The sequence below is a fragment of the Callospermophilus lateralis genome, chromosome 13, assembly GCF_048772815.1.
Source record: "Callospermophilus lateralis isolate mCalLat2 chromosome 13, mCalLat2.hap1, whole genome shotgun sequence".
Classification (NCBI taxonomy): Eukaryota; Metazoa; Chordata; class Mammalia; order Rodentia; family Sciuridae; genus Callospermophilus; species Callospermophilus lateralis.
The window spans coordinates 61,690,694-61,718,505 of NC_135317.1; the positions used below are offsets into that span (position 1 = coordinate 61,690,694).

General features: G+C 35.8%; 2 protein-coding genes and 1 pseudogene across 3 annotated transcripts in view; all 3 read left to right on the forward strand.

The window, feature by feature from the left end:
- The first annotated feature begins 762 nt into the window (after positions 1 to 762).
- On the forward strand, positions 763 to 27,561 carry Taf1a (TATA-box binding protein associated factor, RNA polymerase I subunit A). Of its 2 annotated transcripts, none has more exons than XM_076873155.1 (11): positions 763 to 807; positions 2,390 to 2,522; positions 8,383 to 8,552; positions 12,305 to 12,418; positions 14,009 to 14,207; positions 17,029 to 17,159; positions 18,746 to 18,904; positions 22,592 to 22,658; positions 23,390 to 23,513; positions 25,187 to 25,341; positions 27,098 to 27,561. In XM_076873155.1, exons 2-11 carry the CDS (start codon positions 2,402 to 2,404, stop codon positions 27,208 to 27,210), a joined length of 1,353 nt encoding a protein of 450 aa, XP_076729270.1. In that variant the 5' UTR covers positions 763 to 807; positions 2,390 to 2,401; the 3' UTR covers positions 27,211 to 27,561. The 2 variants fall into 2 exon arrangements, with proteins under 2 accessions (XP_076729270.1, XP_076729269.1); XM_076873154.1 differs by having other exon boundaries at positions 768 to 815.
- Positions 3,364 to 4,693, forward strand: LOC143379207 (insulin-induced gene 1 protein pseudogene; annotated as a pseudogene).
- Hhipl2 (HHIP like 2) overlaps positions 24,190 to 27,812 on the forward strand; it is a 33,085-nt gene continuing 29,462 nt past the window's right edge. Inside the window, exon 1 of the mRNA XM_076873153.1 lies at positions 24,190 to 24,230. Within this exon, the coding sequence (XP_076729268.1) occupies positions 24,190 to 24,230 (41 nt within the window). The remainder of the gene's footprint in view (positions 24,231 to 27,812) is intronic.

Genomic DNA, 27,812 nt, shown 5'->3' on the forward strand with positions numbered 1-27,812 from the left:
TGCTGGTTTTGTTACCTGATGCTATTAAAAAAAAAAAAAAAATCTGATCCTTATCTCACACATCCCTCTCACAAATATTGTAAAAGTACCTTGTGATCCCACGAATCCTTGTCCACGGCCATCTTTCCCAGAATTCCTCAACTGTCTCTCATTTCACAGGGTTTAATCAACCTCCTTCCATCCTATTTCATATAAAGTAATCAACATTCCTTATAAAAGCTGACAGCACTTGGGTCCCCAGAACAATCCTTGTTGAGAAGAAAAAAAGAAATTCATGACCAAATAGCAGAGAAGGCAGCCGAGTCATTTAAAAGCTAAAATTGTAATAAAAGAGAAAAGAATGATCAAGGAACCAAATAAAAGACTATTCATGTATTTTTCTTGTAAGAACCATCAGCCATGCTTCCGTTTGCACAGGGCGTCGGAAAGCGAAGCAAAATCCAAAGGACCATCGGTTAAAGTGACATCTTACTCCCCTAGTCCAGCCGCCGTCCCCTCTCCACAATCTCTATTTGCAATGGAAATCTTACACCTTCTGGATGGGACAGAATGATGTAAATCTCTGGCCAAACAAATGGGAAGGCAGCAGCCTATAGTTAGTTCCTGGTTCACTTCCGTTAGCCGGTACCGGCTCAAGGGGCGGGCAACTCAATTTTCACCATCAAAGGAGGAATTGGGGCGGAGTTAGGTTTTGCGCATGCTCCGAAGGCAGGTTTTTTGGGCATGCTCAGAGCAAGCGCACAGCTAACAATTTCCGGTGAGAGCTTTCTTCTGGAGTGGGAGGCGGTTTACTGCGGAGCCCCGCCGGTAGGTGGGTAAGTGCTGCGGGTATGATTGCGAGCTTCTGTTTTTAGAAGAAGACAGAAAGGGTGTGCTTGTATTTACCCGTGTTTTCCTTCCGAGTTTTTTTCCCTAATGCTCTAAAACCTTGGGTTCTGGGAAATGAGAGCAAGGTGGAGAAGCTTTGGTTACTGTGGCAACCATGTGTTACCGATTCCGGTTTTTGAGGATTTGAAAAGAGAGAAATTGTGTTATAACTCCTCAAAGTACATGCTGGGTCGCATTCAGAGTCACATATTATTTCAAACTCAGGTGTTTAACCACGGAAATTGACTTTAAAGGACTTAATTCTGGTAGTAATGTGGAAAAGCAGTATTTTAGGCAGGGTAACTAGTTAGAAAGCTAATGCAGTGATTAACACAATTTCAGGATGTTGTAGAATTCCAGAGAAGAGGAAATATTGTAGAAATTCTAGGAGGTAGGATCAGAAGCTTTAATGCTTTGCTTGGGTCGATGTGGGAAATGAGGGAGAGAGACACTGAGCCTCTTGAGGATTAATTCCAAACTCGCTTTGGCATTTGTATTTCTACTTTCGTTTGCCACCTGAGATATCATTGCCTCCTACTTATCCCTTGTCCTAGTTCTAGTCATGCCTAGTAGTTTTGTGTTCTCTGAATTTCCTTGTCCTCATTTTGTGTGTGTGTATGTGACAAGTTTCATAATTTCACTCCCTTAGTTTTTTTCAACATAATATGGAAGAAAACAATAGTGCCCCCCCTCTGGGTTGTTGTGGGGATTAGTATGTAGTGTGAGTGTGTGTTGTGCTGTGTGGGAGGGATAGAACCCAGGGCCTCATGCACACTCCTCATGCACTTTACCACTGAGTTACATCCCTAGCCCCAAATTAAATAATAGACCAGGTATGTAGTAAAGATCCAATAAATATTAGCTACTATTTGTACTGTATTTGTTATTTGCATTTTGTTGTTTCTTTCTCTAGGCTTGAATTTTTTAAAATTAACGGGAAATATCTTTTTGTGCTTGGAACATAGTAATAGTTGAGTAATGGATTATTTATTTTGGCTGTTTCTGACATAATTAAATGCTTTTTGGGTGTGTGGGGGGGTACCAGGTGTTGAACCCAGGGGCACTTAACCACTGAGCCACTTCCCCAGCCTTATTTTGTATTTTATTTAGAGACAGGGTCTTACTGAGTTGCTTAGGGCCCTGCTAAGTTGCTGAGGCTAGCTCTGAACTGTGATCCACCTGGCTTTAGCCTACTGAGCTGAACAGAGCTGCTGGGATTACAGGCCTTGACAAATTCATTCTTTACTTTAAAAGAACTGCCAGATACAGGTTGGAGTTGTTGTTAAATGGGTAGAGTGCTTGCCTAGCATGTGTGAGGCACTGGGTTCAATCCTTAGCATCACATAAAAATAAATAAATAAATAAAGGTATTGTGTCCATCTACAACTAAAAATATATATAATTTAAAAAACCTACAATGCAATGGATCTTGCTGCTCAAGTGATATTTATTATTGGCTGTTTTTCTGTACAATCCAGAAACTTGTGGATTAAGATATACCAAAAGTAACTGATATTCTCAGTTTGGAATAGGTATGAGTGATTTCAGTGAAGAATTGACAAAGACCATTTCAGAGGATGACCAGGTGGAAACATCTGTGCTCACTGGTACAGGAATGTATTTTCCTTGGCTTCAGAAGCATTTAGAAACTGTAGGTAAGTAAAATAACAGAACCATTTTAACTTTAGTGCAAGGAAGTAGATTCAGTATGTATACAAAATGAACCATGCTGGTTTAGTTTTTAAGAATATATAAGTTGTTTTCTTGTTTTGACTGTAAGCAGAAAGGGAATCATAAGAAATATTCTTTTTTCTTTTAGAATCCTTTTCTTTTGAATTAATATGTAGTCTATATTATGTTGCAGCCACATTTTTTTTCAGCAGTGCTTTCTGAGCACTAATATCTGATATATAAGTCTAAATATTGGGGACTTATACATGAAGAAGATATAGTCTCTTCTTTTGAGAAGCACATAGCTTTCAAAAAAATAATATTTTCCTTCATTCTTATCTAATGTAAATCAAGCAAAATTTTCTATAGGATAAATTCCTTAAAGATATATATACAAGAATCAGTTATTTGTACATTGCCATGTTGGGTGGTATAACCCCAGGAATACGTTTGAATCAACACTTTCTTTATTGCGTCAAAATGTCTTTCTTATCCCAGCCTTCTTTCCCCTTTGGCAGTGATTCCTTGGCTCCTAGAATTAATTCCAAACTCACTTTGGCATTTGTCTTTCTTGTTTAGTTTGCCACCCGAGATATCACTGCAATAAATCTTGCTGGTCAAGTGATATTTATCAGATGAAAAGGTGGCTGTTTTTCTGTACAATCCAGAAATTTTTGGATTAAGATATACCAAAAGTGGCCTTATAAGCCTCGCGCCCTACCGGCGCCGCAGCCGCACCTGGGCCGTCCTGGGCGCCCCGCCTCCTCTGCCGCTGCCCCGCCTCCTCTTGCCGCTCGCAGGAGCCCTCCGCGCGGTGGGGCACCGATGCCCAGGCTGCACGACCACTTCTGGAGCTGCTCCTGTGCCGGCGCTGCGAGGCGCCCGAGCCCCCAGAGAGCCCGCGCAGCGAAGCTGGTGGCCGAGCTGGGAGACATGAGCGCCCCGTGGCCCAGGCCGCGGGCGCAGACCCCTTGCCTAGGGGCCCGCTGGCCGGGGCGAGCGGCCGCGCCAACAGCTGACACCATGATCTGGTGCAAAGGAGCCTTGTCCTCGTCGGGGTCGTTCTGGCCCTGGTGCTCAACCTGCTGCAGATCCAGAGGAATGTCACGCTCTTCCCCGACGAAGTCATCGCCACCATCTTCTCCTCCGCCTGGTGGGTGCCCCCGTGTTGCGGGATGGCGGCGGCGGTTGTTGGCTTGCTCTACCCATGTATTGACAGTCACCTTGGGGAGCCCCACAAGTTAAAGAGGGAGTGGGCAAGCGTCATGCGCTGCATTGCCGTCTTCGTTGGCATCAACCATGCCAGCGCCAAGTTGGATTTTGCCAATAATGTCCAGCTGTCTCTGACCTTGGCAGCTCTGTCCCTGGGCCTCTGGTGGACATTTGACCGTTCCAGAAGTGGCCTGGGACTTGGGATCACTATAGCCTTCCTAGCGACTCTGATCACCCAGCTTCTCGTGTACACTGGAGTCTACCAGTACACATCCCCAGATTTCCTCTACATCCGCTCCTGGCTCCCGTGTATATTTTTCTCAGGAGGCATCACAGTGGGAAACATAGGACGGCAGCTGGCCATGGGTGTTCCTGAAAAGCCACATAATGATTGAGCCTTCAAACTCACTGATTCCGAAAAATAAGCAAGATTTGGAAAGAAAACTGTTTTAGTGGATTGTGATGAAGATTTTTTTCCTAAATGCTCTATTTAGATTGGGCTGAGGACAAATGACTCCTGGAAGAAATGTTCACCTAGTCTAGCATAGCAAAGTGGAGACAGTAACTACTTACCTTGAAGTCTTACCTTGACCCACCACACCCACACCTGTCTGCTCTGGAACATCCATGGCAGACAGTGGGCGGGAGTCCAGGCAGGGGCATTGTCCCAAGTATTAGATATCATTCATGTTTTAAAAAACAAGTTGCCATATTTCGAAGCCTTGAACTACAACTTGATTACCAACTGTCAGTTTCGTATCCATGCCCAAAGGAAACAGGTTGATGGTGCTTGACAGATGAAGTATGGTGTAATAGGAATATTTATCCAAAAGATTTTAAAAATAGGGTTGTGTTAAAAAAAAAAGCAGCATGTGTAGGGAGGTGGCTGCCCGAGTGGCTGTCACTGGTGGCACCTGGCCTGGCTCATGTTCAGTGCTTCAGTGACCCACCATGCGGTCACACACCTCTGCCTGTCACCAGAGAGCGGACTGCGCTTTTCATTCTGCCAGCAGAATCCTGTGTAGACAGTCTTCCTGAGAGCAATGGCAGTAAGAGGTCCTGATTCCACTGTGACGTGGGAGGTTTCACCTCAGCTCACCAAGTTTTATCCAAAAACCAGAATCCTCTAAGAGTGAATACCTGTCTGCCACGTATTTCAGTCTTAGCCAAAATTGTTTGCATCTTTGTTACTCCAGAGTAGCGAGAACTGTTTTTCTGCAGCCCTATGGAACTTGCAATCTGTGATTGCCTTGTAGAAGAGCACGTCACCGCACTGCACGCGTGGTGTTCTGAATGCTGGGTGACGGCTGGGAGCACAGTGTATTCGTGTAATGGCATAGACCATATCAGACCTGATTTGCAAGTATTGGGTCTCAAACTTCAAGTGCAATGTATATGAAAACCAATCTGAGCCTTGTATCCTCTTAAATATTTATTTATTTTTTTTAATGTGGGATGTTCGAGAGAAGGGTTCTCCATGCATTTTGGTGCGCACCGCGGCCGAGCTCAGCCGCACTTCCCAGCGTGAAGTCTCTTCACTAGACCCTTCACTGAGCCCTCATCCTCTGACATACTTCGGTTTTGTGGGTTTAGTAATTTTTACTTACCAATTTACCTTTTTTGTATTTTGCAACCTAAGTGTTTGGTTTGAGTTCTGTGGTAGTGAGTGGCTGCAAGACCCCTTTAGAAGAGAAGCCACAGCAGGAGGGGCGTGGGCTCACGGCCCAGGACAGGCACAGGACAGGCACGGTTGGTTTCATTCATGTGCTGATCCTCAGGGGCTCCTTCTGTTTATTTTGTTTTGAGGAAAATATCTTGGAGTAAATTCTAGGTTTCTGAAGCTAGTTTGTTTTAGAGGAATTTTGTTTAAAAGCAAATGGACCATTCTGAACTTTGGAATGATCCCTTATACATTTTATGAAATTGAAAACAAATGATTAGTTATATGAAAACATTTTTCAATGAAGTTGTCAGCATTTTATGCAAACCAGAGTTACTAGATGAAAGCAATAAGTGAATCTTTAAAAATATACTTCATCATGTATGAACAATAAGTATTTTTTCTCTTCAACTGGAAATAAATCTCTTAGAAATGATGTAGCCAAAAAATGTGAATCTGAAGATTTTTTTGCCAATAGTTTATAGCAGATATATTGAACAAAAATGATTTGAATTTGTAAAAATGTAAAATAGTATGAACACAACTTGCACTATGCCATATTTGAACATCTAGTGAGATTCACATTCATACTGTTTTCAACATTGTGTTCCTTTTGCATTCATTTTTTACTTTTATTAAAGGTTCAAAACAAAACAAAAAAAAAGATATACCAAAAGTAACTAATATTCTCAGTTTGGAATAGGTATGAATTATTTCAATGAAGAATCCTAGAGTTTAGCTCCCATTTAAAAAAATTTTTACTCTGTCTTTTTATTTGATGATCCTCAGTAAATTTATGTGCTAGGCATTTTAATATGAAGAAATTGAGTTTCACAAATTTATACTCCTAAGTATTGCTATCAGGAATCATGTCTATCTGATTTTAGAGCATTCACTTCTAACCACTGAGATAGCCTGAGCATAATATTCCTTTAGATGAACAAAGAATATCTCAAGGAAAGTGTGTTTTGTTAGTTTTCTGGGCTAGTTGCCAGGGATTGTTGCTGATTAAACAGCTTGAGTATAGGTGTTGTTAAATGCAGCCTCTGATTTGGAGATCTGGATGGGGCATTGTATTCTGCATTTCTAATTAGCTTCTAGGTGATTCTAATGTTGCTAGTTTCAGAACCACATCCAGTAGCCAGGCTCAGGATCCCAAGATGATTTATATGTACCTTATTAGTGATTTATATGTACCTAGATCAATATAGTCTTTGCACTGTCATATTTCTTTCTTTTTTTTTAACTGTGTCCTACTTTGCACCATTTAAAAATTCTAAAATTTTCTTCTAAAAAGTTTATCAGTTGCAAGAGACAGATTTCCAGCACATGATGGTGTTTTAATTACATTAAATTATATTACTTTAAAAAGTAGATCTGGTAGAATCTAAATAGCAGAGATGTAATGTCCTTCCATTGCCAACCTTAAAACATTCAATGAAAAAATTTTTATAAATGGAAATTTTGTATTGTTCCTGTTTTTGTAGTACATTTTGCAGTAAAAGTATGTCTGTATTTGCACTTATTTTTAACGTCCTGTAAGTTTTTAAGTTTTAAAATTTCTTGTGGGTTGAGATATGTGTTAGTTTTAAGTATTCAAGTAAATTTTAATTTTTTAATCTTACCCCAGTTACTTCATGTATCATTAGGAATGTTAACTTTAGAATGAGAAAACATCTGGCATTAATTCTATATTTTTAATGAATGTAAACTCTGAGAAACTTTAGTCACATAAGGAAGTAGAATGGAGTTTAGTTAAGCAAGTATCAATCTTCAACTCATGAGTTACAAAAAATTACATGGTGTATTTAAAATGATTAGAACATTCTACAGTTTTGATAAAAGAATTGGGAATCACTTGACTTGCAAAAGTAAATATTAGAATCATTCAGTTTTCATCATGTGTTGAAAATACCTTCAGGTAATATGTAATGATTTTGATTGTGAAACCTTGATTATGGGCATAGCACTCTAGGAGATTAATTTCAGGAAACAATATACAAGGAGTTAGAATCTGTAAATTGATTGCTTTAAGAGGATCTTTGCTTTAAGAGGATCTATTGGTCTATTGTATTTGCAGGGGTAAGGGTACCCAGCTAGGAGACTGCTGGCCTAGAGGGGTCTGGTAGTTGTATAGGAAGGAAAGCATAGTAACCAGTCACTTATATAATGAGGTTGTTAACTAAGTCCAGATATCCTTAAAGGAATTGCTAATACTTAAGGGATATAAATGCTAATGTCTATAGCTGTTTTAATTTCATTTGCATTTAATATCATTGTGTTACTGGGAAATTGGTACTTAAAATATAAAAGCCCAGCTAGGTGAGGTGGCACATGCCTGTATTCTCAGATACTTAGGAGGCTGAGGCAGGAGGATGGCAAGTTTGAGATTCAGCCTAGGCAACTAAATTAGCAAGACCTGTCTAACAAAAAAAAAAAAAAGAAGAAAGAAAGAAAGAAAGAAAGAAAGACTATAACTGCTCAGCAGTGGTAGAATACTCCTGGTTCAATCCCTAGTACTATAAAAATAAACAAGTTTATTTGGAATTTTCAGAATGTTGGTGGATAATAAAGACTGTGCTTGCATAGGGTGACTGTTGATTTTTACCCATTCTAATTACCAGGGCTTGTGCTTTTGGGGATCTTATTGAGAGATTCTCCCCATTTTCTCCATGGGTTGTGCACTTGTTTTCTACTCTCTTGTTCAACAAATTGCTTAATGCCAAGATGAAAGGATGATTGAATGAGATTTGAAGGATCTGGTGACTGTAGTAGCCCAAGAATGTAATATTGATTTTTAGAAATTTGCTAAAAAACAGTATCTGTGGAAGAGTTTGTTTCAAGTGAAGTTGACTTTGATACTTGGGGATGGACTGGGTCAAGTAATACCTACTGTTCTATTTATCAGAAATTAAGTTTTTGTAATAGTTGAATTGGAGTCACTGGGTGACCCTTATCCTTCATCTTTACAGTGACTGGAGGGAAAAAGAAGAAAGATTTTGCTCAGACAACAAGTGCTTGTTTAAATTTTATCCAAGAAGCCCTTCTGAAGCACGAGTGGCAGCAAGCTGCAGAGTATATGTACAGCTATTTGCAGACCTTGGAAGATTCAGACACCTACAAAAAGCAGGCTGCACCAGAGGTAAACAAAGTGTGAGTCTGCTGAAAGAAACAGCAGATTCCTGAAAGATTTTGCCTCTAGCTCCATTCACAATAGCTTTAGGGGAATTTCAAACTGAATTTACTAAAAGTTGCTAAAAGTAATGTTGGATGTAGAATTTATATCAAGACTAAAAATAGTCTTTTGAGTTGTGCATTCTCAAATTTCCCAGTAGTCATTCATTCCAATAACAATTCCTTCTTACCTTGTATTATTTTACCCTCTGTATAGGGTAAAATTAACACCTTTGTAGATGAGATTAAGAAAAGAAAAGATCAAATGGGAATGGGTGAGCACATCACACAGGAACCCTGATTACAGTGTTTTTTTAGCAGAGGAGTGAATGAGGACTTAAGGTTTTAAAAGGTTCACTCTACATCATTAGACATTAGGAAAACAAAAATCATTTTAAAACCACGATAAGATATCACTTTAAAACCACCAGGATGACTAAAATCAAAGAGACAGCAAGGCAAGGGTGTAGAAAAGCTGGAACCCTCAACACCTTTCATTTACAAAGGTGTTAATTCTTTTTTTTAATTAGAAATCACTTTTATTCCCACTTACTCCACAGGTTGTGCACCTGTTTTGTACTCTCGTTCAACAAAACTTGAAAGTTTTTTTCTCCCACCAGAGTGTTCTTTTTGTCTGTTTTTTAAATAGCTTTATGGAGACATTAGCACACCATACAATTCACTGACTTGTACAATTTAATATTTTAAATATTTTCACAGAGTTGTGCAATTTAGGATAGTTTTATCTTCTACAAAAAGAAAACCTGAACCTATTTGCAGTCTTTCCTCATTGCTTCTCCACTGACTTGTAGCCCATGGAAGCTACTAATCTACTATTTTCTATGGTGGACATTTCATATAAATGGAATCTTATAATGTAATGGTCATTTGTGAATGATTTCTTTTACTTTGTAAAATGTTTTCAAGGTTCATTTATGTTGTAGTAAAAGTATCTTGCTTTTTCCTTTTTATTGGCAAATATTCTTTTATATGGACATACCACATTTTATATATCCATTCATCAGTTTGTTAGACATTTGGGTTGATTATACTTTTTGGTTATTGTGAATAATGCTTCTATAAATATTCATGCACAAGTGTTTGTATGTGGATGATTGTTTTGATTTTTCTTGGGTATATTCCTAGAGTAGAATTTTAGTTCATGTGGTAATTGTATTTAACTTCTCAAGAAACTATCAGACTATTTTCAAAAGTGACTCTACCATTTTATATTTCCATTGGTAATATTTGAGAGTTCCAGCTTCTCTACACCCATGCCTTGTTGTCTCTTTTTGATTTTAGTCATCCTGGTGGTTTTAAAGTGATATCTTATCGTGGTTTTAAAATGATTTTTGTTTTCCTAATGTCTAATGATGTAGAGTGAACCTTTTAAAACCTTAAGTCCTCATTCACTCCTCTGCTGAAAACACTGTAATCAGGGTTCCTGTGTGATGTGCTCACCCATTCCCATTTGACCTTTTCTTTTCTTAATCTCATTTCCTGTTACTTGCTCACCTGTATTTTCTTTTCCAGTCTTACTAGCCTTGCTCTTATTAGAATAAGCCAGGCATATTTTGCCTCAATCTTTACCTTATTTATTTTACTTGGAAAGATCTTTCTTCAGCTATCATTATGTCTGCCTTTCTGTATGACCGCTTTTCTGTGACCTCTATGAGATCTACCTTGATTATTTAAAATTACAACTGCATTTCTTGCTTTCTTATTCCTACTTTGTACTGGCACTCTTGATCTCCAAATAACTTTTTGACTATTTCAGGTGCTTTTACTAATATAGTAACCAGTGCATCAATCTAATGGAGCCAAAACCAAAAATACCAAATAGTAAATACATGCTACTTGGTGTGTGTGTGTGTGTGTGTGTGTGTGTGTGTGTGTATGTGTGTAAAAAGAAAATGTAATTATTGACAAATTTTAATTTAGGGACTAAAGTTACACATATCTGTAAATCATTAGTAATGATTTACATTACAGAGAGGCATTATATACCTCTCTTTTGTTCAGATTTTGTTTTATAAAATGAAGAAATTAAATGAGTGGCTTCCAGATACTTGTTTGAATCCTTTTGAACTACCTAGGGCATGTGTTGAAAATACAGATTCCATCAGTCACTGTGGAGTACAGCTGAAATCCCAAGCAGCTCGAGGCTGAGACAGGAGGATTGCAAGTTCAAGACCAACCTCAGCAACTTAGTGAAACCTGTCTCTAAATAAAAAGGACTGGGGACTTAGATTAAGCACCCTGGGTTAAATCCCCAATACTTCCTCAAGAAAAACCCAATAATAAATAAATATCTATCTATCGCGCATGTGCTCGCTCGCTCTCTCTCTCTCTCTCTCTCTCTCCCTCTCCCCCCCCTCTCTCTCCCTCCACACACACACACACACACACACACACACATACACGTATGTATGTTTATTTTTGGTACCCTACCCCTGGGGCTTTTAACCACTGGCTTAGCCATTTTTATGTTTTATTTTGAGACAAGGTCTCACTAAGTTGCTTAGGGCCTTGCTGAATGGCTGAGGCTGGCTTTGAACTCATGATCTCCTACCTCAGCCTCCCAAGCTGCTGGGATTATGGGCATGGTGGCTTAGAATATTTATTTTTAATAGGTGTCCCAGGTAATTCTTTCTTTAGCAGAAAGAATTTGGGTTTAAGAACAACTGTAGATAACTATAGATAATGGATAATCTTTAAGTTTTTGTTTTGTTTTTGTTTTGGTGGTGCTGGGAATGAAACCTAGTACCTGCCTTGGTAGGCAGTGCTTTTATCACTGTGCTACTCCTCAGCCCTCTGCAAGTTTCTTTAAGCTCCTCAGTACTACTTTTGATATTCTACAATGAAGTCTTGATCTGTTTTTTTTTTTTTTAATTTATTTTTTTTTTTATAGTTGCAGATGGACAGAATGCCTTTATTTGTTTATTTTTTATGTGGTGCTGAGGATTGAACCCTGTGCCTCATGCATGGAAGGCAAGCGCTCTACCACTGAGCTGTAGCCCCAGCCCTGTTTTTTTTAATTGGGAATATGAAGTTATTGTACCAAACAACCAATGTGTGCCTTCTAGAAATAATTGACTTTGAAGTTCACTTTAAAGTTGGTGTGGTTGAAGTACTTTAAATGGGGTTAAGAGAAATAGACATTTGCTTCCATGAAAAAAGAACTCCCAAGTTCTTTCACAAGGATTGGTGATCTGAAGAGAAAATATTTTTTATTAAAATTTGTTTATATTTAATGATAGTTCTTAAATTTGTGTTGTAAATATTGGAATAAATATACTCAATATTGATAAGATCTTAAGAAACTAGTCTGTTGCACTCACTCTGCTGAGAATAAAGATGCGGTTGAGACCAGTTAAGAAACCAATATTACCAAAACCTAGTTTCTGACTTACTCTTCCTATACCAATTAAGTTTTATACTTAATAATATCTTAACTGCCTCTTCCTCTTTTAGACTGCTGATCTAATAATGGCACTGTTATACTTACCTAGAATTCAAAAACTAGTATTAAAAAGATTTTGTCATGTGAGATCTAACGTTAGTTTTACTGGGTAAAGTACGATAACATAGACAATATGGTATCTAAGGAAAGGAATTTTAGGTTGTTTTTATATGTAATCAGAAAAACAAAACTTACAGGAAAAATAGAATAAAGGCAGGGTTAGACTTTACATTGGGTAATAATTTCTGTTTTGACAGGTTATTTGGAGGCTTGGAAGTGAAATTCTCTTTTATCACCCCAAAAGCAATGTGGAGACTTTCAGTACCTTTGCTGACCGGATGAAAAATATTGGTGTCCTGAATTATGTGAAGGTAAGAATATAGACTTTGTGAACTTATATTTACAGTGTTCATATTGTTTTCTGAATTGTTTGTATCAGTGTAAAGTAAACAATAATGAAGAAAGGGTAAGATACTGGGATAAATAAGAAAGAAAGCAGTGTTGTGCCAGCCATTCCTTAGTTTCTGATCACCTTCCATGTTGTCTGATGGGAAATACCTCCTCTTTGTTTATCTGGCTGCCAAAACCAGTCCATCAGATGTTGAAGTTGTGCTTCTACTGTTTGCCCAAATTATTTGTGCTGAGTTGGTATTTTTGGAAAAAGCAAAACAAGTGGGAATTTGAATGTGTAAAAACATTTTAATTCCTATTTGCATGGAAATTTCTCTCCAAGTTAATATGTTTTATTAAAAATATTACCAAAAGGGCTGAGACATTTCCAAGATTATCTCTCTCTCTTTTTTTTTTTTTTTAACAGAGCACTTTTCAATAAAATTTTATAATTTGCTTTTAATTATTTTTCAAGGCCATAAGGTTTTACTGGAATACAGCCACACACATTCATTTCCATATTGTCAATAGCTGTTTTTTAATGAAAATGAGTAATTATGAAGAAGTCATGTGCCATGCAAAGCCTAAAATATTTACTTTGTAGCTAGTTTTAAATTTTGTTTCGTTTTTACTTTTCCTGTTTTCTGGAATTTTAAATTGTGATTGTTTATAATGGAACATGCTGTCTTAACTATTTTAAGTATACAGTTCTGTGGTATTAACTATATTCACCATGTTGTAAACTTTCACCACTATTTCTAAAACATTTCCATCACTCCAAACAGAATCTGTATATTTATTAAGCAATAGTTCTCCATTTTCTCCTCCTCCCCATGCTACTGACAGTCTCTAATATCTTTTCTGTTTTTATGAATATGCCCATTCTAGATGTTTTAGATAAGTGGAAGCATGCACTTTCCTTTCCATTGGAATTGACATCATTCTCCAACACTCCCTGTTAAGATGTTTTCTTTTGAGCTGATTTAATATATTTAAAATAGTTACATTATTGGTTGTCTACTGTAGCCCAAACTAGGAATTAGTAGTATGCAAAAGTTAACTCTCATTTTAATATATTTAAAATAGTTATATTATTGGTTGTCTACTGTAGCCCAAACTAGGAATTAGTAGTATGCAAAAGTTAAATCTCATTTAATTTTTTAAATTAAAATTAAATCTCATTTAATCCTAACAACACCCTTCTGAAGGATTAAGAATTGCCTCATAAAACAGGTGAGACAAAAGGACGAATAAGTTATTCAGATTTATTTAGCATTTAATTGGCATATGAGCCAGGACACTGTCTTCAAAACCCCTGTTTTTTGTGTTTTGTTTTTTTCACTATTGTACTGTCTTCTCTTTGTAAGTTTACATAATTTAGCTTTCATTTACATAGTGTCATTTCATGTGTCTTTCTTCTTTGTTAGGTTGAAATTGTTGATGACAGGGACAGTGTCATATGTTTCGTATCCAATCAAGGACTTAGTCCATCATATATTTACTGTGTTTTTTGAGTAATGGTTATCTTAATGACTTCAGTGACAGTGGGCTTTTTCTTATTACTGGTGCAGATCTCCTTACAACATGCATTGTACCTTATGCATCATGGAATGCTTGAGGATGCAAACAGAAATCTAAGTCAGGCAGAGACATGGAGATATGGTGAAAAATCGTCTTCTCAGGAAATATTAATCAACCTTGTTCAGGCCTACAAAGGGCTTTTGCAGTATTATACATGGTCCAAAAAGAAAGCTGAATTGTCAAAGCTTGGTGAGTGAATATGAATAAATTATTTTCTTATAGTGAAGAGACTGAAGAGCAGAAGGGATCTTAAGGAATAATCTAGTAATCCATCTACTGACTTCATTCAGATAAATTCTTGATCATCCTTTGTGGTATTTCTGATATATCATAAAACTTCTTGGTCATAAATTAGATGCTTCATTGCTAAATTTAATGATTTTTAGAATTTTGGTCAGAGGTAAACAGCTGGACCTCTGTGGTGAAAACACATTTTATTCAGTAAGTTAAGAGCTAAGCTCCATTGCAGTTGGTATAGAGGCGATTCAGTATCTTAAATAGAAAAGCGGGGGATGACAGTGCCTTGAGTAAGAAAAGTAAAAAATTCTAAAGAAGGGGGAAATAGTCCATGTGAAACCCATCTGGATTTACTAACTGGGTTTATGCAAGTGAGGCACCTACTCTCCCACAGAGGTTAAGAGTCAGGAGCCCTATCTTTAGGAGTGTTGGCTAGAACAAACTAAATTCTTTAGGCAGCCTTGAGTATACCCTTTAAGGAGCGCTAAGGTCATCCTAGAGATATAGCCTCACATTAGAAATTATCTTAGTGTTTCTTGGGGCTGGGTTTGTGGCTCAGTGGCAGAGCACTTGCCTCGCACATGTGAGACACTGGGTTCAATCCTCAGTACCACATAAAAATAAATAAAATGAAATAAAGATATTGTATCCATGTCTAACTAAAAAATATTAAAAAAAAAAAAAAAAAGAAAAGAAATTATCTTAGTGTTTCTTAAAGTCTTTATAGATAGACCAGGATTGGGGCATAGTCCAAAGAGGGACTAGGCTTAGAGGAGCTGGTTGGAGTTTGATCTAGGAGAGAGTCTTTGAATTTATGAGAAAGGTTATAAATTTTCTTTAGCAGCCATTATTGCATGTAATAAACTCTTCTTCTTGTGTGTTTAGAATAGAGTTTAGTTTGTTCCATATTATTGTTCCCCAGAATAACGTTTAAAGAATAGGGCAAGATAAAAAGTAATTTCTGTACAAAGATTGTAATGTAATTTTTTTAATTTACTGGCCATACCAAAAATTGAGCACTGAGTTCTCAAGCTGAGTTCCCCTTCTCTTAACCTTCTTTGGTGATATCATCCTCTCCTACTCCCAGATATACATTCTTTGAAGCTACATGATTCTCTGCACTTTTCTTTCCCTTGTGTAGTTTTCCTCCATAGCTTCTCTAGAATTAAGTCTTTTCTATTTTCACATCCTTCATCCCAATTTTAGCCCTGGTATTTATCACCTTATAGGTGATAAACACTATTTCCTTATTATCCTTATGTAGTAAGTAATATTTCCTTTGTCCCTAGGCATGTAGATTTCACCAATCTCAGTTCCCATCCTTCTTCTTGTGTTACCTCTTCTTGTCTCCCAAGATTCTTCTGGAAGGCCCTAATGTTAATCTTGTGACATTTTTGCAGTTTCTTCATCTATCATACCCTCTGTCCTTTAAGACTCTTCGAAACCTTCCCTGGCACCTGATTCATAATGCTTTAAACCTTCTATATCAGCTGCCTGTTCAGCCTATGTCATTTGGCTTTTCATCTCTTGCTTTTTAATTGTTCTGAGTTTTTTCAGGTATATTTTATGCTGTATCTTATTTAGATTAAGCCATCTTTTGATGTCACATGTTTGTCAACATAGTTGTTGAAAACAAGTATTTTCTTACTGAATTGTCTCGGTACCCTTCTTGAAAATCAGATACCATAAACATGAAGGTGTTCTTCCTGTACACTCAATTTTCTGTCATTGATCTATGTATTTTCGTCCTTACACCTATATCATACTGTCTTGCTTACTGTAGCTTTGTAATGAATTTGTAAAGTCATGGTATGAATCTTCCAACTTTGTTCTTTTTAAAAATTTTTTATTCTATTCTCAGTCCCTGGGATTTTCATATAAATTATAGATAGCTTGTCCATTTATACAAAAAGATTACCTGCGCTTTTGATAGGAATTATAAGACTCTGTAGACTAGTTTAACAATAGTAGTCTTCCAACCTATGTATCTGAGGTGTCTTTATATTTATTTGGGTCTTTTGAAATTTGTTGCAACAATATTACTTTTCAGATGGAACTTTTCATCTCTTTTTTAAAACTTACACCTTTTATTTTTAGTTTTTGATGCTTTTACAAATGGCATTGTTTTCCTAATTTTATTGTTTGCTTCTTCATTGTAAATTCATTTATTGTATTTATCTTGTACCTGGCAACATTGATGAATTCATTTATTAATTCTAATAAATTTTTAATGGAATTTTAGAATTTTCTTGACAGAAAATATAGTTTTCCTTTTCAGTCTAGATGTCTTTTCTATAATTTGCTGTAAGCCCTAGCTAAAACCTCCAGTATAATGAATAGAAATAGTGAGAGAGGACATTCTTATCTTGTTCTTGATTTTAGGGAAAAAAGCATCCAATCTTTCACTATTAAATTTCATGTTTACTGTGGGTTTTTCATAGATACTGTTTAATCAGATTGTGGAAAGTTCCTAGATTGTCGATGGTCACAAGATGATCATGTGGTTTTTGTTCTTTGGTCTACTGATTTGGTTTAGATCAGTAGATCTTTATTTACATTAATAGATTTTCAGTTGTTAAGCCAACCTTGCATTCCTAGAATAGATCCCACTTGAGCATGATGTATTATTCTTTTAACAATAGTCAGTTTACTATTGTCTTAACAAAAGTTCTCAATACTAAATGACTTTTCTTTTTTTGTTTTTTTGTGATGCTGGGGATTGAACTCTGGGCCTTCACCAAATGACTTTAAAAAATATTTTATCTTCGGGCAGATGAAAATGATTATGCATACAGTTCAGCAACCCAAAGTATGCTCAGTGACAGCTGGAAGACATCTGTAAATATTTGTGGATTGATTAAAACTCCTGGAGTTTGGGACCCTTTTGTGAAGAGTTATGTAGAGGTAAGTAGACTTTTCATAAAATTGTATTGGTTTTATTTTTGTCTTAAGCCTATGCAGAGATTGCATGCCTAATTATCTTTATTGATCAGGAGGAAATTTAATGGAAAAAATTGTAAATCTAACTAAATAAATAGAAAAAGAGTATGGCATATTTCTTTCTTGGTCTAAATAATTTGTTTTTTTTTTGTGGGGAGGAGGTGGTGGCAGGTACCAGGGATTGTACTCAGGGACACTCAACCACTGAGCCACATCCCCAGTTCTTTTTTGTATTTAGAGACAGGGTCTCACTGAATTGCTAACATCTCGCTTTTGCTGAGGCTGGCTTTGAACTCTGTCCTGCCTCAGCCTCCCAAGCTGCTGGGATTGCTGGTGTGCATCACTGCACCTGGCATTTTGTTTATTAATAAGCTGTTGATGTTACTTTTTTTTTTCATTACTGGATAAACTGTCTGGGCCTTCACCAAATGACTGATCACCAAATGGTGATCAAGATGAAGCCTGAAAGATAGCCAGATATCTACAAAGTAAATAACAATATAATTGTAAGTGTCTATTCTGAATTATTCTTGTTGAGCTTAAAAGCTGAAAGATCTTTTATGATTTGGTGGGATATAAAAAGAAGTGAACAAAAAAATCTGAAACTAGGTCACAATATATGAGATGAAGAATAATGGCTTTTAGAAAGTTTATGAAGATTCTCTATCATCTCACAGTCATGGTAAAAAGGCCATTTGTGGGCAGTGGTTATAGCTCCGTGGTAGAGTACTTGATCAGCATGTGTGAAGTACTGGGTTCGATCCTCAGCACCACATTTAAAAAAAAAATATATATAAAATAATGGTATTGTGTAAAATATTTTTTTAAAAAATATATTTTTTAAAAAAATCATTTGTCAGAAGACTTTGATACTGAACAATAGGAATAAATTTTCAAAATAAATCATTCTTTGAAAGTTTGAGTACTTAAAGTGCTGAACATGAAAAGATGGAAACAAAATGGAAGAAGCTATAATTGTTATGCACTCTTTTGTGACTGAAGTTATAAATGGGGCACTGAGGTTAGTAAGCATCATATTTTAGTCATTAATATTTTTGCTATGAAGCTGGGTGAGGTGGGATTACACTCCTGTAATTCCAGCAGCTGGGGAGGCTGAGGCAGGAGGATCGAAAGTTCAAAGCAGCCTCAGCCAAAGCGAGGTGTGAAGCAGAAACAGGTGAGACCCTGTCTCTAAATAAAATACAAAATAGGGACGGGGATGTGTCTCAGTGGTCGAGTTCTCCTGAGTTTGATCCCTGTTCCCCCACCCTCAAATTATATATATTCTTGCTTTGAGGACATGAATTTCTTATAGGAATAGTTCTTATGTTGAAATTACTATATTTTTTTTTCAGTAACAAAATAGCATAAGGAAAAATGAACTTTATAGTCCTCTATTTTTTTTTTCATAGATGATGTAACATATATACTAGTGGAAGCATGTTCCTTCTGTGGTACTATTTGTCAATTTTGTACTCAGCAATGAAGTTGTGTATTATCTTTTGTATCTTATAAAATTCAACTAAGATATTATAACTTATTTTATATAGATGTTGGAATTCTATGGTGATCAAGATGAAGCCCGAAAGATACTTACTAATTATGCTTATGATGAAAAGTTCCCATCAAATCCGAATGCCCATATATACTTATACAATTTTCTAAAGAAGGAAAAGGCACCAAGAGCGAAACTGTTAAGTGTGCTTAAGGTATAGATTTTTTATTTCACTATTTGAACAGTTTTGGAGGTTTATGTTCAAACATTTCGGGGTTATTGTTTTCTAACTTTTTATATTATAGCACTCATAGAAAATGACATTGTATGAATAGTATGCTGAGGTATACAGAGAAAGTTGCTCCCTCTGTAGGCTCTAGGAAGACACTCTACTTCTACTGAGGAGAGAGGATCTGTGACTCTGGAGAATTCTGCATTTTTTTTTTTTTTTAATCAACGATTGAAATTTAATTTATTAATATAGTAAGTGTACTTATTGCAAGCATATGCTTGGATATGTTTTAACATATATCCATGTCACTTTCATAATAATATGATATAAAGCATTGCTGTCACTCCCAAAAGTTTTTTATTTCACCACCCATTACCCACATATTCCTGCCTTCAGGCAGTCACTGGTCTGCTTTTTGAAATCATGGATTAATTTTATCTTTTCTGGATTTTCATGTGAATGTAATCTTAGTTTTATACTTTTTTTTTGTTTGTGGGGGGTGTCTGGCTTCTCTTACTCAGCATGTTGTTGAGTTTTTGCCATGATGTTGTTTTAGCAATTTATTAATGCTGAGTAATACTTCATTTTTATACATTAAATTTTTGATGAATATTTGGCTTTTTGACTGTTATGACTAATGTTGCTAAGAACATTCGTGTATTTCTGTGAGTGCACATATGTTTTTGTTTTTCTTGGGTAGCTGTGTAATTGCTGAGTAAGGAAAATAGATATTTAACTTCTTAAGAAACCAACAGCTGTTTTTTTGAAGTGATTGATTGTACCATTAACATTCCCACCATCTATGTTTCAGAGTTCAGCTTCTCTACATCCTGTCCAACATTTGATATTGTTTTATATTCTATATTTTGGGGGGGCTATAGTCATTTTAGTTATGTCTGTTTTACATTTCTACCAGCAATGCATGAGGTTTTCGGTTTTTCTACATTGTTGCCAACTCTTAACTTTTTTTCATTTTGATAGTAGCTATTCTAGTAGTATTGTATTCCAGTAGTGTGGTGTCTCATAATAATGGCTTGTGATGCTAGGACATCTTTTTATGGCCATTTATCATCTTTGTAGAGATGTCTATTCCAAGTATTCAAGTCCTTTGCCCTTTTTTGAATTAGATTGTTTGGTTTTGGAGTATTGAATCGTAGAAATTTGTGTGTCAGGATTAAGCACAGGGCCTCAGATATACTACGGGTGCTGTAAACTGCACCCCCATCTCCTATAGTAGTCCTTTATATATTTAGTGGTCAGTTTTTAATCTGCTGTTTTAGAGGAGAAAGAAGAAAGGTTCTTTTCAGCCTATACAGATGACTAACAGAAATTCTTATCTGTTAGTCTTCTTTTAAAAGTCGATTAGGAAATCAATAGGGTGGACATTTATTCTTAAGACAAGATAGACTTAGGGAGAAATGCTGTTTTCCTTTTGAGAAGTACAGTATTGGGATCTAAGAGCTCAAATTGTTGGGTTTAATAGCAGATTGGGTATGACAAAAGAGAGGGTTAGTGTAATGTGTAGAAAAAGCAGCCTAAAGGACAGAGCAAAAAGGGTGGAGAGTGCAAAAAAGATTGTATTGGGGGCTGGGTTTGTGGCTCTGTGGTAGAGCGCTTGCCTAGCATATATGAGGCACTGGGTTCAATCCTCAGCACCACATAAATATAAAATAATATAATATAAAATAAACCTAAAACTAAAAATACTAAAAAAATAAAAAAAAAGATTGTATTGGGGACTTGGTGAAAACGTCTGATACCTTTAATTGGAGTTTTGGAGGAGGCAGAAAATGGGACAAAAACAAATAATAATAAAAATATATATGTATTTGAACAGTTAATGGCTAAGAATTTTCTAAAGTTGATGGAGAAATTTTTTTAAAAAATATATGTATTTATTTTGTTATATATGACAGCAGAATGCATTTTAATTCATATTACACATATAAAGCAGGATTTTCATGTCTCTGGTTGTACACAAAGTAGAGTCACACCATTTGTGTCTTCATACATGTACTTAGGGTAATGATGTCCATCTCATTCCTCTGCCTTTCTTACCCCCATACTCCCTCCCTTCCCTTCCCCTCCCCTTGCCCTATCTAAAGTTCCTCCATTCCTCTCATGCTCCCTCCACCCCTCCCTATTATGGATCAACATCCTCATATCAAAGAAAACATTTGGCATTTGTTTTTTTGAGATTGGCTTACTTCACTTAGCATGATGTTCTCCAACTCCATCCATTTCCCTGAAAATGCCATGATTTTATTCTCTCTTAATGCTGAGTGATATTCCATTGTGTGTGTGTGTGTGTGTATACCACATTTTCTTTATCCATTCATCTACTGAAGGGCATTTAGCTTGGTTCCACAATGTAGCTAATTGTGAATTGTGCTACTATAAACATTGATGTGACTGTGTCTCTATAGTATACTGTAATCGGAGTCTTGGAAAAGGCAGGGTATAAACCAGAGTGGGATATAGCTGGGTCAAATGGTGGTTCCATTCCCAGTTTTCCTAGGAATCTTTCTGATGGAGAAATTTTATAATTCTGATGGTCTTTTATTTGATCTGGATACTGGTCACCTGGGTGTGTTAAATTTTGTGATGATTTATTCAATGTCATAGGACTTATATCTTTCTAGTACATATATTTCAATAAAAAGTTAAAAGTAAGTGACTTGAGCCGTATACAATGTGATTTTGGTAGGAACCAAGTTTTAATAATATTCTCTGATACTGATATGTTGATCTTTATTATTGAACCTGGTTGATTGATTTTTTACAAATTATTAAGAGAAGTTAAACTATTTTTTGTTTTGTTGGGAATTATTTCATTTTAAGTTCAAAGTACTTTGGAAAGTAGACAGTGAATTTGTTTAGTATTATGTGTATTGAAATGAGAAATAATTTAAAATTTTGGGGTTTTGTATATTCATAAAAATAGTCCTTGTTTTCAGAGAGGAAAACCTTTAAATTTGTTCCTGTTGTGTAGAAGAATTGTTAAATTGTGGGCTGGGGTTGTGGCTCAAGTGATAGAGTGCTTGCCTAGCATGTGTGAGGCACTGGGTTCAGTCCTCAGCACCACATAAAAAAAAGATATTGTATCCACCTAAAACAAAAAATAAATACTTTAAAAAATTGTTAAATTGTTTACCCAAATAACTTTAGGGTACTGTGTTCCTAAATCCAGTCTCCAAAATTGTTGCCCCTTTTTGAATTTTTGTTTTATGTATTAAATAAAGGCATTTCACAATATCTTATATGTAATGTGTATATAAAACTTTGTAATCTGTGATCTCTTCTGATTGGTATTTTCTGTGTGAATTCTCCCCCCCTCCCCCCCTCCCCCCGGCCCCCAGTCCTTGCTTCTGAAAATAAATTATTTTAAGTGTGGTAAATATTGTAGCTATGTATAAGATGCAAATTAAGAATTCTCCCCATCTGTTTCCTCCGATAATCTTGTCTATCATGTTAGCAGGATTTTTATTTTAAAAAATTCTTTACAGAGAATACTTTTTATACCCAAGTTAAAATTGGATAAAAGCAAAATATCTTTTAAATCCTTGATTAACTTACTGAGAGTATATTAACCAATGAGAGCTTTATTTGAATGTAAGCTGAAATTTGAGAAATTTCTTTGTATATATTACAAGATTATTTTTTTTCCAGAATTTGTATCAGATTGTACCCTCGCATAGACTGATGTTAGAATTCCATATGTTACTTAGAAAATCAGGTAAACAAGTTTTTGTTTTATGCCTCTTTGTACAGATAAGCTATAGTCAAGGAATTAACCAACTATGTCCCAGTGGCCAAATTGACCCCATGCCTGTATTTATAAATCAAGTTCCATTAGAACTTATTTATTTATGTATTTTCTATAGCTGCTTTTGCACTATAATGGCAGAACTAGTGATTGTAATAGAGACTAGTATAGCTAGAATATTTATTATCTAACCCTTTACAGAAGTTTGACTACTCCTGCTATAGAACATAAGTTCCCAATTGGAAAAAGAAAATTGCCTTCAATTTATGTAATTTCACTTTGTTTTAATGCCTCCTGGGCTTCAGTATAGAAAATAACATGCTTCTTAAATGAAAATCAGTCCACTAATCCAAATAAATCGGTCCAAAGATTGCATCGGTTTTTTACCTAAGGGAAGAGAATGTTCCAAAGATGGGAAAATAGGGCAGGGACTTTAACTCATGTTCTCCATAGTATATGAATTAGTGCATATAATCAATATAGGGATCAAACTGAACACTTGGACCTCATTAGCATGTTTGATACTGTTGAGCGTTCTTCTGTTTTATTTCAGGCATATGAGCATAATGAATTGTTTTAAACCATTAACCAAACTAGAAGGCTTACATAATTCATTTTCATCAGCTATATATACCTTTTTAGCTTTATGCACTTCTTCAATCAATACCTTATTTAAACCTGAACTGTTATGAATGTTGCAGAAAAAGAAGAACTCCGTAAATTGGGGTTGAAAGTATTGTTTGGAGTCCTGGATTTTGCTGGATGCACTAAGAACATAACTGCATGGAAATATTTGGCTAGATATCTGAGACAGCTCTTAATGGAGTGAGTAATAAACACAGCATTTATTTGCTTGTATTTTTGGATTTCTTCAGCTCTTTTCTTCTGAGTGTCAGAAGCTAGAAAATGCAAAGTCACAAACTTAACATACAACAATTCTCTCCAGGTACTGTGTACTATCAAATACTACATCTTGTAAGTCCATTGTGAGCTGGATATATAAAACTTTACCTATTTTTTGGCAGAATAAAGGATATCACAAAATTGTTTATATATTAATTTTAGTTGTATAAGGTACCCAGGGTAAGTGGAAACTTGTTTCAGACTTAAACTGATCTTGGGGGAAAAAATGTATATCTTAGTCTGTTTGGGTTTCTGTAACAAAATATCATAATTTGGGTGCTTTTATATAACAAATTTATTTTCACAAGTTCTGTTGGCTAGGAAGTCCAAAGTGAAGGTACCAGCAGATTCATTGTCTGATAAAGAACAAGATTCTCAGTTCATAGAGGGTTCCTTCTATGGTGGAAGGGAGCAAGGCAATTGCCTGGGGCTTCTCTTAAAAGATCACTAATTTAGGTCATGATTCATCTCCTCATGTCCTAATTATTTCCAGTGGTGATTAGGTTTTTTTTTTATATTTATTATTTTTTTTAGTTATAGGTGTACACAATATCTTTATTTTTATGTGGTGCTAAGGATCGAACCCAGTGCTCCATGCATGCTAGGCAAACGCTCTACCTCTGAGCCCAACCCCAGCCCGTGATTAGGTTTTAACATGAATTTTTGTGGAGGGTGGGCAAGCATTCAGATCGTACACTCAATGTAAATTCCTTTCAAATATAAAGGACTGTTTAAACCCCTGCTAAACCATAGGGCTTTTTTTTTTTGCAGGGGAGGGGTTTGCCAGACATTGAACTCAGGGGGCACTTGACCACTGAACCACATCCTCAGTCCTATTCTGTATATTATTTAGAGACAAAGTTTCTCATCCAGTTGCTTATTGCTATTCTCCTGCCTCAGCCTCTGAGCCGCTGGGATTACAGGGGTGCGTCACCACACCCAGCTACCATAGGGCTTTTGAAAGCCAAGAAACATAATGTTTGCTTTTTAAATTTCTAGGAAGTTTTGCCACAGGAGACATACAGGTGCTAAATAAGTATATCCTCAAATTATTGATGAACATTTAGCATTGCTCTTCAGTTGTGAGATCCATGTATTTGTGTATTTTATAATAATGTCATTTTAATTAAATTTTGGTAGCATATAATTTAAGGTTTTAAAGTAAATTTTAAATAATTATGATAGCATTTATTGAACATTTGCTGTGTACCAGATACTGTAAAAGGAGCTTTATGTGAAACCTGCTTCTGGACTAGTTTAGTCCTAATAACAATGCCATGAAATAAGTATCATTTTTATCCTCAAGGAAATTGAGAATCAGAGAGGTTAAGCAACCTGCTCAAGATTAATAGTAAATGGAATATCTGAAATTTAAAGGATTTTTACTTCAGAATCACTGCATCACTTTACTGTGATGAACTGGCTATTTAGTTAAGAGGAAATTAGAATGTGGAGATCAAAGAGAATTAAAAAGTATTTGATTTTATGTTATTGCTGATGTTAGTCTGGAAATAGCTTCCTATAGCTAAAATCAAATTCTAATGTACATATTTGTCCCCATCACTGACCTTCCCTTTTGACATTTTTGTTTTTAGGAATCGTCTTGCATGGGTTCAAGAAGAATGGAATTCCAGGAAAAGCTGGTGGCCAACCTTTCACTTCAGCTACTTTTGGGCAAAAAGTGATTGGAAGGAAGATACAGATTTGACCTGTGAGAAAGCTTTTGTAGCTGGAATACTATTAGGAAAAGGTACATTTTTTATTTCTTTTAATTTTATCTTTTGAATATGACCATTCTTTGATTGTAGAACTTATCTAATGTGGTCCATAAGGATTCTGGATGCTCAAGAAATAATTGTTGAGCTGGGCGTGCATGCCTGTAGTCCCAATGGCTCTGGAGGCTGAGACAGGAGGATTGCAAGTTCAAAGCCCTCCTCGGCAAAAGCGAGACACTAAGCAACTCAGTGAGGCCTTGTCTCTAAATAAAATACAAAAATAGGGATGAGTGATGAGTATGTGGCTCAGTGGTTGAGTATTCCTGCATTCAATCAACAGTACCCCCCTAAACAACAACAACAAAAATAAAGAGTGGATCATGAGTTGGGAACTGGTAATGTGCTTATAAGGAATCCCCTAGGGTTAGAAACAGTGCTTTCATGTTGTTGATTGTGATTATTTCTCATGCTCTGACTTGGGTGTTTTTGGGGGCATTAAGATGCACTATGCAAGACTGTTTCACAATCACTGACTGCTTGGCCTTTTTGCATAGGTTTATTGAAACTGTCTACTAATCAAGAATGTTCTTTCATACCTCATTGTTCTTTAATAGATCTGTATTATATACACTTAAATGTTCCTGTAAGGAGAAAAATTCTCCTTAAGAATGCCTCCCATTAATTTGTCAAATAGTCCTCTTAAAAGGAATGAGAAATTGATTGTTTCTTTATGGAATATTTTGGCCAATAAAACTCGTACCGGCTTTATACCACTGAAATATTAAAGTTAGCCAGTACTGAAATGAAACTGCTACAAAATGTACAGAAATGATGTGTATGATGACAACTAGTAAGATATATTTTGCTAGGGAGTTTAAGGTGTCCTAAAGAGATTCTTCAGTTCACTTGTTATCTTCTTCTACTTTATGAATTTGGGGTCCAAAGACCTGGACTAAATTTCTCATTCTCTACTCGTCTTGTGACTTGGGTCAAGCAATTAACCTTTGGGATTGTCCAAAGGGATTTGGACACTGGGATTGTCCTTTGTGAAATATCAAGTGAACATCACATCAAAGGGCTTTATGAATTCTGAAGTTGTCCAGGAATATCAGGTGTTGTTATGCCTGAAAATGGGCACATCTCTCCTGTCTGGGTGTTAGTGTGGAGAGAGTGAATCTATTCAAAAGCTGAGCCTTTTTTTCCCTCTTGTTCTGGTTATCATCATTACACCACAGTACTCAAATTCTGGTTGTGGTCTGCTTTTGCTTTGTGCTTAGAATGGGGTATGTTAGCTTTCTCCCCATTCTGTATGAGAAACAAGATGGGCCCCTTGCTCTGTGGAGGGACCTTTTCTGGTTGAAATTCAGCTATTTGGTTGCTTTGCTAGTTAAGCTCTCTAGTGGATTTACAAAGGAGGTGTATTTTGTAGTTTGTTTACCTTTTTCTGACTGTGATAATGCCTCTTTTGCTGACTTAGAAGCTAAAGTTGAGAGGGAAGTAGTACTAATTTGATCTTGGAGAATATTCCTTTAATGTACGAATATACATAATAATGTGTATATCACTATAGGGTTTGGGGAAAGAGAAGGAAAAAAGCTAAAATATATGCCTTAATTATAATGGATCAAAAACATCTTTGTGAAGTAATACATTTTATTGGTGGCAGCTCTTAGAATATGTGTGGGCCATACTGGTATATATAGAGTAGAAGCAAAAATTTCAAACTATACACATGTACTTTAAAAATTTGGATGATAAGTATTAAAATTTTTTGCTCATTTTATTTTTTAGGTTGTAGATATTTTCGGTATATTTTAAAACAAGATCATCAAGTGTTAAAGAAGAAAATTAAACGGATGAAGAAATCAGTGAAAAAATACAGTATTGTAAATCCAGGAGTCTGATATTAAATTTTAGTTATTTCACAGTTGTAGCCACACTGTAGTAGCAGTAGATTGTTACTAAATGTATTTATTTGATAGTTAAGAAAGTATGACTATAGAAAGTATTTATGACTCTAGAAAGTATTTTTGTATTTCCTTTTACTGTAAGTTATAACTAGAAAAATAATGCTGCTGCCTTTGTTCCATGTAAATATATATACAAACACATATTTTTTTTGTAATGTAAAATAAAATGTTTTTTATGGAATGATTCTCCAAGTGAAAAAATAAATATGTTTAATTAGAATATAGCTCTGTAGCAGTTATTATTTGCAGATAACTTGCCTCTTGCTGTTATGTAATAAAATACAACTAGTGGTGCAAAATGAATTTTTGTTTTTTTAGACTCTAAATTTACCCATGTTAGATTTACCACGATGAAGAAAAATATCAGTGATGAGTTCTGTTGAATTTTGGAAAGAGAGATGGATTTTAGGAAGTGACTCTTTTTTTTTTTTTTTTTTTTTTGTATTAAGACATGGAAATTTAGGGTTGAGAATTTTTCTGCCAGATAGAAAAAGAACCTTCTACCATGAAGGAGTAATTTGGATCAAAGAGGTAGT